Below are 17,037 nucleotides of genomic sequence, written 5' to 3' on the forward strand. Positions count from 1 at the left end.
TGACTTTAGCAAAGCTGTTAAGGAGAGAGTAGAGGGGTGGCAATTAAAGCAAAAGGCAAAGACGTAAGACTCAATCAAGGTGAACAAGCATGAGACTTAGAAAAGGGGCCTTATCAGTCCTTGAACCAAAATAGTATTTGGTATACATTGAAAGTAGGTTTTCTGCTTAGAAGGCTTTTTTTTGTTATCACAAAATTTGTTTTCAATCTTTAAGATAAGGGTTTTTTTGAGGCATTGTAAGTGTTGTTACTTCGATGTACTCATGTTATTTTTCCTGTATATACAATAAAAAGATTTGAAAAGAAAGAAAGTAGGATGCGAATAGTCTATGCCAATCAGATGATTGCACCAAGGCATAACAATGTTACTAAAGAAATACACGATGACAAATCCATTCCATTCCTGACATTGCCATGGACAAATAATTGGTGAAGGGCCTCTGTGGGTTGAGCTTGGCAGCTGCGCATTCTACAATTTAAGGATCTAATCTTGTGTTCATAGCTGAGGGGATCAAAATGGCCAAATAAACCAGTTGACACACTGAATTGATCGTGGTTATATGGTACACGGACCTGCTTTCAAAGAGGAAAAGCAGGGGCGATTGGCTTGTGTATGATATAGAAACAAACTATCTGACAACACCATGATGTTGTATGATGTCATTAAGTGATGTTATATGTGACATAAACATCACTTGCTCGTCTCTTGCAGCTGTTTGGCCAGAATAAGATGTGTGCCACTGTTTAGATGACACTAGCATTGTTTAGTTATTAGACTAATCACAGGTTACTGGAATTCCAAACTTTGATGTGAGAAAAGGGGTGCCTGAAACAATTATATCTGATGGTCCAAATGTTTTCTCTATTAACATATTGAATGAGTGCACATCAGCACACCTATTTTGATGCAACCAATTTAATGTAAAACTCCCCTGTGTATCCAACCTCAGGGTTGATAATACAGCCATATTTGCTGCTTTTCAAAAGATGTTCCTCTCTGATTATTGTGATTGATGATGTCGGTTTAACTGGTAATCGTCACTGTGCTGTTCAGTATGAATGCTCACTGAACCAACCTGTTAATGTAACAAATATGTCTGAATTCATTCACTTACCCTGGATGTCAGACCATAGAATGGAGTGCTGCACAGATGTAAAGCTTCTGTAGAAGTTTGATGGACTCTAGACAAGCATAGGACATGACAGAGGCTGTTTACTTGCGTAAGGTGGCTTGGGAAACGGTGAGGGGTCTTCACTTTTCGTCAATAACAAATAACAGCCTGAGATGAGGATCAATATGGTGAAGACTAAAGAATATTCATAACCTTACTGGCTGAGAGGAAAAGTTAAAATAGTTCTAAAATGTAGCTGTTCTAGCCAAAATCACATTTCTTTGTATGTCTGGTTCCATGGAGAATCTGTCTCTGCCCTCCATTCTAAATAAAATTGTATTTGTGCCCTAATTACCTCTTTGGGTCTTTCTCTGAAGAAAGACCCTCTTTAAATTGGAAGAAATGTAAATGAATAGCTGCTTCACCTGAAAAATTGTTTTGATATATGGACGGTGGGAAAGAAAGAAACAAAAGAATGGTCGTAGTTTGGGAAAATGCCCTGGAAGGGGAATAGTTGATGGAGATGGATGAGTGGACCAAGGAGTCACAGAGGGAATAGGGATCTGAAAGGGGAGGATGGAAAAGATGTGCCAGATGATGGAACATCACTGGAGATGGTGGAAATTATTGGAGAAACCAAAAGTAGATTGGCTAACAACTTTGGAGTACATGACAGTTCAGTCAACAAGGACAACCTTGAACTTTCAGTTTCAAGTCACTTTAATTCTCTATCCTACTCACACTGACTTTGCTACATCAATAATGTCCAACGTAAACCTCAGGAACAGTGCCTCATTTATTAACAATTGACAAACTCTCCTTCTCTGTAGCTCTGTGTTTCACTTTTTTGCGTTTTTCATTTCTGCCTCCAACTGCTGTTTTGTAAAATTATTGTTACATTGCCAACTTTGATTGCACCCTATCACAGGCAATCCAGCAGGTCCTTCCCAACTTCCCTCTCCATCTCTGCCACTTAACCTACACTTGCTGCCTCACTCCTCTGGTGCTTTGAGCTGGAACATTGACTCTTTTTCTTTCCCCACAGTTGCTGCCGGCCTTGTAGAGCAGTTCCAGCATCATCTCTTTTTGTTTTGGACTTCTAGCATTGATCAGTTTTTGGCTCCCACCTGCAACGCTCAAATGCACAATTTTGAAATTAGTATTCCTAACCTGTATACCTTACATAACTTAATCCTCGTACATTGTTCATTTTCCACTGATTTCCTTAAACCTATAGCAATTGTTTGGAACGCTTACCTTTTCCTTGAACTTTTCCTGAACATTGGTTTCAGACATTGCTGCCTTGACGCTGGACTGATAAGAAATACTGTCTCACCAAACCTGCAGAAAATACAAACAAAATATCAGTATTCTAACTGCGCTTACACTGATCTGTTTTCCCTTTGCCTCCAACTCTGCCAGGATGTGGCTAAATGCAAATTGAAAGAATAGCACCTTACATTCTGCTTGGATAGTTTGCAACCCGATGACAGGAACATTAACATGAAAGATTCTGCAGATATTGGAAACATTAAGCAACACTCACAGAACGTTGGAGGAGCTCAGTAAGTCAGGCAGCATCTATGGAGGGGAATAAACAGTCAACATTTTGGGATGAGACCCTTCAACAGGCCTGGAAAGGAAGGGGGAAGAAGCCAGAATAATAGAGGAAGGAGTGCAAACTGGCAGGTGATAGGTGAAACCTCCTAGATTTTTACTTCATCTCTCCTCTCCCTCCCACCCACCTTCCCACTCACCTGGTTACCTGGTTTCACCTATCACATGCCAGCTTAATGCTAGCACAGTTACAATGTGACAAATCTAAGTGAACATAAATTCACTATATATGAATACTCGGGTGGGTGTGGATGAGTGGAAGGTGAAGTAGTTTGGGGTGAGGAGTACCGAATCTTGGACTAGAATCCTGATTGTCTGTGCTTTTCTCCTCATTCCAATTCCCCAGCAGACATCTCATGTCCCCTCTGGGATGTTGGCTTGATTCACACTTGGGCAAGGAGCACTTCATCGCGGGGCACAGGACCAAGTGGTTCTGTCTCCTGAACTGGAAGATGACCAAGCATCACTTCAGCTGCTCAATTTGCTGAGGTCTGGGAATCACTGAGAAATCCAATTTGCCAACTCATCGCGAGGGAGCAGGTTCACAGATCATCCATCATCTGAATCCCTGGAAAACCCACCAGTGGGTGGAATCGAGATTGGTTTTGAGTTATTAAAATTTCAACTCTCCACTCATGTCATTGTGCTCAAGTTCATCCCTGGTTTTGAGCACACTTAAGCATGTTAGAGCTTTGACCAGCAGCCAGTCTGGACATTGGAAGTTTGGAGAGGAGGGGACTTCAATCAGGTCCACTGTCTGAGAATAAAAGGCAAGAGCGAGTTGTGGCAACATAATAGAACTTTGACCGGTGACCGAACAGTATTTGGGATTGATTAGAAGGAGCATATCAAAGGAAGGCAGGGGCAAGCACAGTGGGCGTCATCTGAGTGGAAAGAGTCAGAGTGGTGGTTTTACGGCTTCAGCTCTTTGAGGCTTCAGTGAAGAGAGGCTTCAACTAGAGAAAGCAGAGGAAAGAAAAGCTCTTTTTTTTCTCTTCTTTATATCTGCTCAGCTAGGACAGTAGGAATGACAGACAAAATAGTAAAACACCTCTTTTGTGGGATGTGGGAAGGCAGGAAGACCTCCAGTGTCCCTGATGGCTACAACTGCAAGAAGTGCATCCAGCTGAAGCTTCTAACAAAATGCGTTAAGGTGTTGGAGCTAGAACTGGATGACCACAGGATCATTCAGGAGGCTGAGGTATTGTGACCAGTTTTGGGCCCCTTATCTTTGAAAGGATGTTTTGAAACTGGAGAGAGTTCAAAGGAGGTTCACAAAAATGATACCAAGATTGAATGGCTTCTCATATGAAGAGAATTTGATAGCTCTAGGCCTGTACTCACTGGAATTTAGAAGTATGAGGGATAATCTCATTGAAACCTTTCAAATGGTGAAAGGCCTTGATAGGGTGGATGTAGAGGGGAGGTTTCCTATGGTGGGAGAGGCCAAGACCAGAGGATACAGCCTCAGAACAGAGGGGTATCCTTTTAGAACAGAGATAAGGAGGAATTTCTTTAGCCAGAGAGTGATTAATCTGTGGAATTCTTTGTCATAGGCACTGTGGAGGTCAAGTCTGTGTGTATAATTATGGCAGAGGTTGATACATTCTTGATTGGTCAGGGCATGAAGGGATGTGGGGAGAAGAAAGGAAATTGGGGTTGAGAGGAAAATTGGATCAGCCACGATAAAATAGTGAAGCAGACATGATAGGCCAAGTGACCTAATTCTGTTCCTATATCTTATTTACACAGGAAAACAGCATCCATCATCAGGAACCCCCACCACCCGAGGCATACTCTCTTCTCACTGTTGCCATCAGGAAAGAAGGTACAGGAGCCTCAGGGCTCACACCACCAGGTTCAGAAGCAGTTATTGCCCTTTAATCAATTTGGGTCTTGAACCAAAGGAGATAATTTCACTCAGCTTCACTTACTCCATCATTGAAATGTTGCCTCAACCTACGGACTCACTTTCAGGATCCCTTCATCTCCTGTTCTCGATATTTATTGTTTAATTATTTATAATTATTTTTTTTTGTATTTCCACAGATTTTTGTCTTTTGCACTTTGGTTAAACGCTCAAGTTGGTGTGGTCTTTCATTGATTCTACTTTGGTTATTTTTCTATTCTAGATTTTTTGATTATGCCCACAAGAAAGTGAATCTCAAGATTGTACATGGTGACATATATACTTTGATTACACATTTATTTTTAACTTTGAACTTTGAGCTTTGGTTTCAAGTCAAATTAGACCACATTTAGTTCATGTGAAATGAATGTGAATTGAACCTGGTTTTTAAAATAAAGCATTGCAAGCAGAGATGACAGTCAGGATAGCAATAGGTCTATGAATTTCCAAATTACATACATGGTTACAGTCTCAATGCTGTTTTTTTTTTCAGGCTTAATCCATTACCCAAATATTCATCTGCTCTTGAACAATGTGTCCTTTTGCCTAACCAAAGTTATATCAGTTTCATTTCTGCAGCTAAAAGACATTGCTTCAACAAAGTCCTCCAATGAATTGGAATTTGATAGCCCAGGTGAAGTCTAACACATATTTATTGAGATCCTGGGATTTATCACTTTCACTCAAGAAATACAGAATACTAATTCCAATGTCATCTCTTTTCGTTTATTAGTGACAGCACATCGAACAACGTTATAGGCACAAAAATGCAAATTTCTTACAAATAAGATAAAATCAAATCTTTTATTCTGCAGCAGTGTTTTCCTATGTTTATACTGAATGGTCAATTGCATTGACCTCAACATCTTACCTTCAAGACTATGTACAAAAAAAGAGGTACAGATCATGCCTGGATTGGTGCCAGGTTGGAAAGTCTGCTTATGATTCTTCCTTCAAACTGGCTTCTTAGCAAACCAGTTCTTTAACTTCCCTCCTCAAACCTAAGCTTTCTCTATCGCATTCCCCTTTTCACAGAGGATGTCAAAATCAAGGCTTATTGGTATATTGTTCAATTACAAAAGTTGAACGAGACTTTAGTGTGCCCCAGAGACTGATCAGAGATTGCCGATTTGTGCTTTGATTCCTTACTGTCCTCTGTGGCAACAGTGAGTTCAAAAACATTCCAAACATCTGATTCAATTTATAAAACAAATATTTCTGTTACTCACAATTTAGAGTCACTATGCTGCTAGATCACAGTGCACCTAACACAGATTAACACAAGTACTGCTAAACTTCAGTTACATAACAATAAACGTTTACAGGACTTCACTAGCCTTGGATTGAAACCTTGGCTAGCTGAACAACCTGGAAATCAAAAGTAGCTGAAGTTAAAACCTGGAAAAAACTGGTATTCTTGTACTATTGTTTGATACCCTCCACTGCTGCAACAGGTCATATTGCTCCTGGCTATCTCTCCAGAACAACTCTTTCTATGGCTTTCCATTTTCCGAAAAATTCGTGAAAATATGTGAACCTGTTGCTTTCATGATAAAAGCATATCAATGGGAAGAAATTAATGCCCAAGACTGGAGAAACTAGAGTAATAATACACAATGTTAGCAATAATGTCAGCAGTGCTTTTAGAGATCAGATATTAGTACGTTTAATGAAAAGGAACAGAAGATTAAATACATTTTGTGCCAGTTGAAAGGATTATCTACTTTTTTTACAGATCCTTTTTTGTTCTTCTCCTCCACAATGCAGCAGTTTCATTTCACATTGAATGATAACAACTATAAATAACTCAGAAAGCTCAGCACATTAGTCTGGTCTTCACAAACATCCGGATTTGTATTACATCAAATCTTTATCTCAAATTCCTGCTACTCTGAGATTGATTTTCCTGAGAATTTCACTGCATGGGACACATGAACTCGACGGCTATACCACCACCTAAATACCCAGCCAAGGAGATAATACTTTGCAAAAGGATGGTACAAGATAGACTCCTAACCAGAAGAAGGGTCTCAGCCCAAAACATCAACAGTGCATTTTCCTCCACAAACACTACCAGACCCACTGAGTTCCTCCGGTAGCTAGTTACTTTTTACTCCAGTATTACCATTTCTATCAAAAAGTAATTTTCTGAATCTTATCCTATAAATGATCTGTCATCATAAATCCAATGCCACCCCTTGCCCTCCCACAAAGAATCTACCCAGTAGATAGAAGTATATTTAACATAGGAGGCCTGGCTCTATAAAATTGCAACTCGATTCTTCCAAACCTCTGGAAAAGGCATGCACAATGTGTGATCCATTGCAGTCTACTCTTCCTTACAGCCAGCTTCAGGGCCCCAGACAGTCCTTACAGGTGAGGCGACATTTCACCTGTGAGTTGGCTGGGGTGATATACTGCGTCCGGTGCTCCCTATGTGGCCTTCTATATATTGGCGAGACCCAGCGCAGACTGGGAGACCGTTTCACTGAACACCTACGCTCTGTCCGCCAGAGAAAGTAGGATCTCCCAGTGACCACACATTTTAATTCCGCATCCTATTCCCATTCTGATATGTCTATCCACGGCCTCCTCTGCTGTCAAGATGAAGCCAGACCCAAGTTGGAGGAATAACACCTTATATTCCGTCTGTGTAGCTTCCAACCTGATGGCATGAATATTGACTTCTCTAACTTCCATTAATGCCCCTCCTCTCCTTCACAGCCTATCCCTTATTTATTTATTTTATATATATATATTTCCCCCCCCCCCTTTTTTCTCTCTCTCTTTTTTCTCCCTCTGTCCCTCTCACTATAACTCCTTGCCTGCTCTCCACCCGCTGGGCTCCCCTCCCCTCTTCTCTCTCTTCCCGGGCTTCCCATCCCATGATCCTCTCCCTTCTCCAGTCTGGTATCCCTTTTGCCAATCAACTTTCCAGCTCTTAGATCCAACCCTCCCCTCCTGTCTTCTCCTATCATTTAGGATCTCCCCCTCCCCCTCCCACTTTCAAATCTTTTACTATCTCTTCTTTCAGTTAGTCCTCATGAAGAGTCCCGGCCCGAAACGTCGACTGCACCTGATGCTGCCTGGCCTGCTGCGCTCATCAGCATTTTCTGTGTGTGTAACAAAACCAGGTAATGTTTTGGAAGATACTAGAAGATCATTATTTTAGAAAGGACATATGCATCAAAAAGTCACATTTCCTACCTGCTCAGAGTTTTGTTAATTTGTGTTACGCTTATGAATATGCTGGTCATTCAGATACCTAGACTCTGAAATTTGTCTTGCCGCGGCCACTATTTGAGTGTAAAGGACAATAATTTGTCTCCAACTTGTTATGGAACATGCAATGCATTAAGTCACAAGTTCCACCCTCTCTCACATTGATAAGAGTAGGGAAACATCTGTATGCTGATGTGTGCACACAGAACGTGAGCTGTTGTTCATGGCTGATTTGACACAGTGCTGCCAAATGCAGACTTCAATAGTGTAACTGATGCTATTTGTCAAATGTGCATGCAGGAATCTGCATTTAACAGCAGGGAAAACCATTTTATACAACCTGACCATAACCCAACTGCACTATTTAAAGGGAACAACAAATAATTTGGATGCTTCTGTTGATTAATTTATGATTTACTGGCTGAAGTAACTTGTTGGTCGAACATTTCCCAGACCCCACAGAAGTCTGCAGTCTACACTGAGTGGCTCATGGATGGAAGTGATAGTGTGCATTGACTTCAAGCATTAATAGAACATTCCAAATGCTGGAGGTACTTCGTGGGGCAAGCAGCGTCTATGGACCAAAATGGATAAGTTGATGTTTTGTGTTGAGACCCTTCATTTGAAAGTATAATGAAAGGTTTCAGCCAGAAACATTGACAGTCTGTAAATCTGAGGCAAACTATCTGTCGCTTTGGAGATCTATTTGACCTGACTTGACATTTCCTTTCTTGATTTTGCACGTGTCTTGATGTTGTCATGGAATCTGAAAGTAAAAGACCATGCCTACCCTGCAAAACTTGCTACCTCACTCCCCAATGCAGCATTAGACAGTGGGTTAAATGGGAATTCTGTGCATATCTTGCAAAAAGTCAAAGCTGTTATAGCTCGGCCTGGTTTGTGAGCTCAGCACCTGCTTCTCAGACCTACCCACCCTGGATCCTCAGCATTAACGTTAAATCTACCAAGGTCAGCAGTAAGATGTTAATCTTGACGCAGTGTCTCCCTTCCCTTTCTCAACATTCCAAGTGAACATAGTGACATTCCTTTCGCTTTCCATAATCAGCTCAACAACTTTATTAAGAGAAGCTGCTTTTGCTGCTGTAGAGCTCAGAATGAAGTTGACATTTGTCACTTTGTGGCGGCCACATGCACACAGCACGAACTAGAACAAACAACAAAAGTCCTACCAGAGACACCCACTCAAAAACCTCAAGTGTAGTTTAGAATTACTTTTCCAATTAAATTGCAGCAAGACCTGCTTTGATTGTAATGTATGTGTGATGGCCAAGTTTACAGGGTCAAGACCTTAGTATTGAAACCTAGATTATAGTCCTTTGTTGATCAGAATTTGTTCATAATGCATTGTGTCCCAACAGAGGCAATCCCATACCTCAAGATGCAAAGAACAGTTTAATGACAGCGTGGAGCTGATTGCACAGAGGCAGTAGGAAAATTACTCTATATCCCTCTCTGGTCCTAAATGCAGTATGAGAAGATCTTATGCATATGTGGGACTACCATCTCAACCACCCTTTGTTATAGCCTGGGCGATTCCCTACCCAAACCTCATGACCACCATTCCTCTCCCTGGTTACATTCCAGGTAAGGTCTACGTCAGTTTCTGAATGTTACAGGTTTTGTGTTGTTTCTGCAGCACAACAGAGGTGGGAATACTACAGTTGGTCTTGGTGGATTGGAATACTGCGGAAAAGGAAAAGGAAGATTCCCACTTCCCAATCGTTGTTCAGTCACTCCTGCTGCTCTGGCTCTGAAAATCCTGGTCTTTTTTTTACCAACGCTTCCATGGTTACGGAGTTCCACTCTAACTCCATAACTTCTCAATGTCTGGGTCAACACCTGCCCTTCTACTCTGCTGAGCTGTGTACACCGTCACCCTATCTTTGCCCACTCCCACTTATCTCAAGGCCTTTAGTCATCTTTGCTTTCTCCCTTCCCCCATTGCAATCCTTCCCATTTTATGAAATTGCCATCCTTCCTCATCAACCTCCTTAACATCTACCCCTTTGGAGGTATCTCTCGATCATACAACCTCCACCATCACTAACAACCTTACCATTGTTTGTCTAACCTATAACCCAATGCATTCTCAGATACGTTTTGCTACGTTACCCAAGCATGTGATGCTGTTAAAAGGATTCATAAAGAGACACCAGTGAGGGGTGGGATGAGATTTAATTGTGAGCAAGAAGGCTAGCATCTCAATGCCTAGCTTTTTACTTGAAGAACGGCTACTTGCTTAGGGTGTCCAAAGACACCAAGACTCCACACTGTGGATTAAAACTGTAATGAAAATAAAGTAATATAATAAATAATGGTGCTGATATTCTAATTTTATGCCCATAGTTATATATGACCAACGACAAAATTAATGAATTATGTTTAGATATAAAAAGGTCATGAATGGAGGCTTAGGAGATAAGCTAAGGCTGGTTCTATGACAAAAGATATAGATCTTAGGCAGAGGAATGGATATCCAGTCAGAATCTTAAATTGGCTCAAATAGATCTTCATGGATATAGATAGTCTTAGACAGATAGACTTAGGTAGGTATCAAGGAGCTAAAGGGGCCTATTAGCTAAGGACAAAAGTTGAGGCAGGGTGTAAACACGCGATTAAATTCCTGTTCAAAACATACTGGATAACAGACTAGCAGGAAGACAAATTAGGAACACAGCAGGAGGAGGCAGCAGAGCAGGAGAACCCTTCCAACATCTCAGACAACAGTCAACCCATCACTCAAGAAACCAAACCCAAGCTACACCTCTGATGTGCGTGCACAAGGTGTACATATTTAATGCTGTTTCCATATTCGAGCAACAGCTACACTTCAAATGTTTAGCATTTCCAGCAAACAACTGAGGGCAGTTTTAGAATAACAAGGCAAAAAAAAGGCATACACAAAATCCAAGCAAATAAATCTAGTTTTTGAAGACAATTGATAATGATCAAATAGAACCAACTTTTCAAAAGTATTTATCACCTTGTTGTTTGTGTTTAAAGCCTTGATTTAGTAACCGTGGTGATCTCATCTAGCTCATTTTGCTCAAATGACTGTGGAACCAAGGCTGCCCTGATCAGAAAGGAACTCTGACAGTGTTCCAACTCTACCTGATACTGATGTACCAAAAGGGTCCTTGGCCACTGCATGGATTTTTCCATGTCATTACCATGGACCAACAACCCTTGAACCAAGAGATTTTGTTTGAACACCTGGTAAGTAAGTGTAAAAGGGGCATTTTGACAGGAAACTCTTGAAACTCTCCTTGGCTTCCTGCAGATACTAAGCCAAGAATTTGTATCTAAATCTCCTCAGCTCATTCATCAACTACCAGCTAGCTGTTTAATTCTGGAAGTTTTTCAAATGTTTTGGTGTTTTAAATAGAAAGCTGATTGGGTCTGAAAATTCAAATTCATTCTCAGAATCTTAAATCTTTTTGAATGTATTGCACAAAACAGCCTGTTTCAGCATTGAATGTATTTGTCTAGACAGGGGAAACCTCACTACAATTCACCCTTTTAGAAATCAATTGCAAGGAAGCAGACATTAAGGTCACATATTTTGTATAAATAGCGAGTTCCAATGAGATTGATGGGGAATTAACTGCTATTAGGAGACTGGAATAGTGATGACAACAGTTATCAATTGCCTCCTACGCCTGCAAGGCAAAGAATATCAGTTTAATTCAAATTACTGTTCAAAGGTTCCTGGAAATGCATTGCAAAGACACTGGCAAGACTGAAAATCATGGCTGAGATCACCTCATAAAGATGTCCTGCTCAGTAGTTCCCAACCTTGGTCTGGACTTCTTCTAACAAGAACAATTTTTAATAAGAGCTTTAAATATGTAATGAGTAACAGGCGAAATGGACATCTTTTTCTTCAAATGGGAGGAAATCAAGAAAAAGATCAGTTAAAAGCTAATATGTCTCTGAAGCAATAATGGTATGGTATTCATTTTTTCCAACTATTTCCATAACTGGACATTTGAAATGCTATCAACTGGAGATTGCTAATGAGCAATGCCAGTTGAAATTCAAATTTCAGGGAGCAGAGGTTAAAAAAAGATCACCTTTTTGGTTTAGTTCCAATGAAGATGGTTAATTAATTTAGTTTGAGCTGTCTTTTTAATTCAAATACAAAACTTAATAATAGAATGCTTCTACATGAAAGCCTCTAACTGTGAGGAAGAAAATCTGCAAGAATAAAATTGATAAAAGCTGCAGATTATATTACTGATAATAACTTTTAACTTTCAATGTGATTCCACACTTTCTCCAATTATTTTTTTTTGCTCACATTATAAGCTTTGAAATTATTTAATGCTTATGAGATCCTGCGGACTTCCTGTCGAATTGTTATGCAGTCAAACAATTGTAAAATTCTCTAGTAATTTGGTTGGGCTTTAAAGCAGACAACATGGAGAATTGATCTAGTCTAAAAGAAATTACTTGCATTGATAAAGCTCTTTATCCTTGGTGTATAGCAAGTAGCCGCCTTTGAAAGACTATTGAAATGAAGTCACCATTGTTTTGGAGAGAGCTCCAGCAGACAAATCTGCTCTTAACAAAATCACATAAACAGACAAGAAGATAAATATCACACTGAACTTCTTGGGTGGTAGGGGCTGACCACAAACCATGATAGCTCTCTGAATAGTGTTCTACAATTTCTTACATTATGTCAGCAGAGAGACAGGATCTTAGTTTAGCACCAAACCAGAAACAAATGGTTTTTCTGATAGTGTCATGCGCTCTCTATCTCTATCTCAGTGTTACGTAGTAATATTAGTCAAGACATGGAAACAAAAGTTCAGGTGAAACTATAACCCACAAATTTCAAATTAAACGATAAGCCAAGCTATAAAAAAAACAGAAAGTTATAAAGCGAGGAAACACACTGTTGAAATGTGAGGGGGGGGGGGGTTCTTCTGTAATTTCTGTATACCAAAACAAACAAAACAAAATAGTTCAAGAAACACAGACAAAATGCTGGAGGAACTCAGCAGGCCAGGCAGCATCTATGGAAAAGAGTAAGCAGTTGAAGTTTTGTGCCGAGACCTTTCATCACGTCCTGAGTAAGAAGTTCAAGCCCAAAACTTGTGTCAAACTTGAATAAAGGCAATTACGAAAGTAGATTGTGAAATTAGAAATAAAAGCCCAGATGGTGGCCAATGTTTATGTCATTTATGGTCTTTACCATAATTCTCAATAAATACTGTACATATTCCATTAAGATATACATATTAGGAGTAAGATGAACTATCTGGAGTAGCTAAAGAAGTTAAGACAAAGCATACAATATTGCAAAGTTTCAAAGTACATTTATTATCAAAGTATGTATGCAGTATACAACCCTGAGATTTGTCTTCCCACAGACATCCACAAAACAGAGAAAAACCATGAAACCTGTTCAAATAAAAGCATCAAATCCCCTCCCCTCACACACAAAAGAAAACAAATCATGTAACCGGCAACAAAAAAGAATGAAAACACAAAATTAAAAGAGTCCAGTATATTCAGTTCAATTCAGTGTTTGTTATTTGCAGGCAACCTCAATGCAAAATCACTCAAGATAGCAACAAAAGAAAGGAGTGACCGGAAACCAGAAACACATCATCAATGTGAACTACAGAACCCAATCCACAAACTGCGTCAACTAAACCTTGATCTGGCACCATCCACCAATGGCATCGAGTGGGAGAGAGATCATTCAAATGCAGGGACCTTCCTTCTGGAGCAGAAAGTGAGAGGGAGAGCAAGAGACAGCATGCAGACTGCAGCCATGAACAAGAGACTGGTAAACAGCACTGAACACCTACAGTGACTGAACCCAGGTGCGGAGGACAGACTCCAATGTAGAGATAGAAACAAGAGTTTATACATAGGATTTCCAACAGAACATCGGTGGCTCGATCGAGCAACATGGCGATACAAATCATTCTCAGAGCAAGGACCCTGGGTTACCCACCAATTGGGAGTCCACTTTAAATAATTGCAGTACGCGGAAAACCCATAAGCTTGACAAGGTTAAACAGAAAGCTTAAGGGCTTAATGACTCTAGTTAAGACAGCAATTAACAAAGGCAGGTGCTCTAGAAATCTTGGGGCCCAAAGTTCTACAGCTTGTTGCACAGGTCCTCAGGGCTCATGACAGTACCTCTCTCCTAAAGCAGGCACCTATCAGCCCAGGGAACCCAGGGAGCCCTGGGAACTCAGATCAGGGCTGGTAAACTCGAGACAGACCTGATGCTCTCAGGACAGGGCTGGTAAACTTGGGAATATTGCATATAACTCAGGAACATAGTATGCCACGGGAGACCTAGCAATCCTTGTCAACCTAGAGTGCCTAGGAAGAACCCTTGGCTGTAAATTGGAGTAGCTCAGAACATAGACCCAGAATGTACACTTGGAATACTCAGAATGTAGACTCAGGAAACTCAAAATAGAGGGCACCCTCGCCTCCAGCTGACCAACGTCTAAGCCGCTGTGGAGCCTCAGTTGGGTCCATTGATCATGAGATCCGTCTGTCATGGTGTGCACTGGCAGCAACCGAACCCGAGTGCGGAGGAACGACAGACTCCATGTAGAGACGGAAACAAGGATTTCCAACAGAACATGGCTGGCTCGATCGAATGACATGGTGAGACAAATCGTCCTCAGAACAAAGAGAATAATTAAATAATCACAATATGCGGAACACCCATGGAGTCAAAATAAACTTGACAAGTTTAATCAGAAAGCACAGGGGCTTAACAACTCCAGTTAAGACAATAGTTAACAAATACAGGTGCTCTCGATACCTCGGAGCCCAATGTACTATGGCTCACTGCACAGGACCATGGGGCTCGTGACAAGCTTACTTGCCTGCTGCAGCCCCTCAAAAACTGTGTCCCTCTAACCTCCAATACACTAGCAGGGACGGACCATGATGCAGGGCACCTCCCACCCCTGGATCTTCACTCTTTGAGACCTCCCTGCATTCCACCTGCTCAGTCCGCCTCCTTGACATGGACTCCGAATCATCTTCTTTCCCTATGAGCCCTCAGTGATAAAGACGAAGCAATAGTAGGTAATGCTGTATCCACAGCCCCTTTGTGAAAATGTCAGTGTGCTCCTTGGACAGAGGGGACATTCCATTGAAGGACTAAATGATGGAGATATGTCCACACCATGGAGATTGTGGGCCAATTTCATAAAGCCTGGGCTTGGATGCAGTGTATTCTTCTCTAGATGTCAATCTTATGGACAGAATGGTCTCCTCCTCCTATCTTCCACCCCCTCCCCTCTGAACTGGGATGACTGGTAATAGCTGTGTGTATCCTTGATCTGAATGATAAATGGGCAAGTTCGTGAAGTGGATCGATGAGATGAGTATTTTATTCAATGATCAAGCATGTCACAGTTTGGCTGCCAGTGCATGGAAGGAGCTCCTGGCTTTTAAAAAAAGTTCTATTAGGTAACATCATCTTCATTCATGACGTTCTGACAATCTTTCAAAAACAGCACTAGTGCTTTGTGCAAAGTTGTTAACCACTCTGACTCTGGAGTGAATTAACACTAAGGTTAGTGTCAGACTGTTGTTTCAAAGTTTCAGTCTTTGATTTTGGTCTTTTCTTCATCATGCATACTGCCTCAATGGGCACACTTCATGCTACTCTGAGTATCTTGGTTGCTTATATCTGTAATGTCTTCCTACCTACTTATCCAAAGAAGTTGTCAATATGTTCATTTGATCTACAAACAAGCTTCATCCAGACTGGCAAGTGCAAGGGTAGTTCACCATGGCAATAAAGGCTCTGATGCTTTTTTACAATATTCTAGTGCCCATGGTAGAACTTTTGACTCACTGACAAGTTACAAGACGTGGTTTAGTAGCAGAAGCTTCCTAATCCAAAATGGAGAACTGGAAATGCTGGAAGAACTGTGCATTGATAGAGAGAAAAAGTGTTGTGCATTTAATATTTCAATAATATTGAGTAATATTTTAATCACTCTTTGTTGTTTACATAATTCATAACAGGTTATGACTGGCATAGGTTATTACGCCACTGTGTCATAATTGCATGTCTCGCTAAAATATAAATGAAACTAGAACGCATATGCATCTCCCAACTCCATACTTTTCTTTCAAATAGTTTTATGTTTTGGAGTTGCAAAACATAGCAGTGGCGACAAGGAAGTTTGAAAGAAACCTGAGATGACTACCTACCTATTGGAGTGCGTAAAGCATTCAAATTTTTAAAAAAGCAGTGAGAAATGGTTGATTTAAAAAAGCAATGCACCACATGCTTCTTTGGCAAGGGACAGAGACAGTTGAGTTAAAAAAAAGGCAGAAAACAGATAAATTTATGGGTTCATAGTGAGTACCAGGTAATAATAATCATAAATTTTTAAAAAAGCAGCAATGGCTGGCTACATCAGAAAGACAGATGAATTTGATTGCACAAAAGATAACTGGCTGATGTATACTGAGTGAATTGAGCAATATTTTGAAGCAAATGAAATAACCAATGAAACGCAAATGCCAGTTGTGCTGAATGTATTCCTTCAAAAAGCATATAGTTTGCTTAGATAATTTTACTGTTTCAACCAAACCAGCTGAAATGAGTTTTGCTGATATTGTGAAAGTAATGCAGGAACATTTGGAACTGAAACTATTGTTAATTGCAGAATGTATCTCCAGGCTCCATATTTTTCTTTCAATTAGCTTATGTTGCAAAACTTAAAAAAAAGAATCAAACTTTCACGTCTAAGATGCTGGAGGAGTGAGAAACTTCTTAATTTAAATTTGCAGAGAGTTGAGGGGTAGGGTTAGGATGGGGAACGAAACAAGTTTGCTGTGTTTGGATGCAGATCAAAGTTGTCAATGTAACAATTAACATACAAGCTGACAATTAGGAAAAAGAAAAATTGGAGCAGAAAGATATCCCCATCTGTAGAGGAATAGAAAAATACCATATGGGCATGTTAATTTCAAGATGAGGTCTTAAGAGCTGCAAGGTGCCCTGGCAGAAGATGGTTAGTTAAAATTGAGATGGTAATCTTTGGAAAACTTACTCTACGTACCTCACAATTCAGGATGTACATAGTTCAATGTGGAAAACAGCCATTTCTTATCCAACTTCAAAGGGAATAAAACTTGAAGATTTTATATT

General features: G+C 40.4%; 1 protein-coding gene across 4 annotated transcripts in view; it reads right to left on the bottom strand.

Annotated features, from left to right (window-relative positions):
- Positions 1 to 17,037, bottom strand: part of LOC134347674 (SPATS2-like protein) — a 107,995-nt gene that overhangs the window by 75,403 nt on the left and 15,555 nt on the right. For all 4 annotated transcript variants that reach the window (XM_063050059.1, XM_063050058.1, XM_063050056.1 and 1 more), the window contains one exon: positions 2,369 to 2,452. In XM_063050059.1, the coding sequence (XP_062906129.1) occupies positions 2,369 to 2,407 (39 nt within the window). In that variant the 5' untranslated portion in view covers positions 2,408 to 2,452. The remainder of the gene's footprint in view (positions 1 to 2,368; positions 2,453 to 17,037) is intronic.

This window comes from Mobula hypostoma, chromosome 6 (genome assembly GCF_963921235.1).
Source record: "Mobula hypostoma chromosome 6, sMobHyp1.1, whole genome shotgun sequence".
NCBI lineage: Eukaryota > Metazoa > Chordata > Chondrichthyes > Myliobatiformes > Myliobatidae > Mobula > Mobula hypostoma.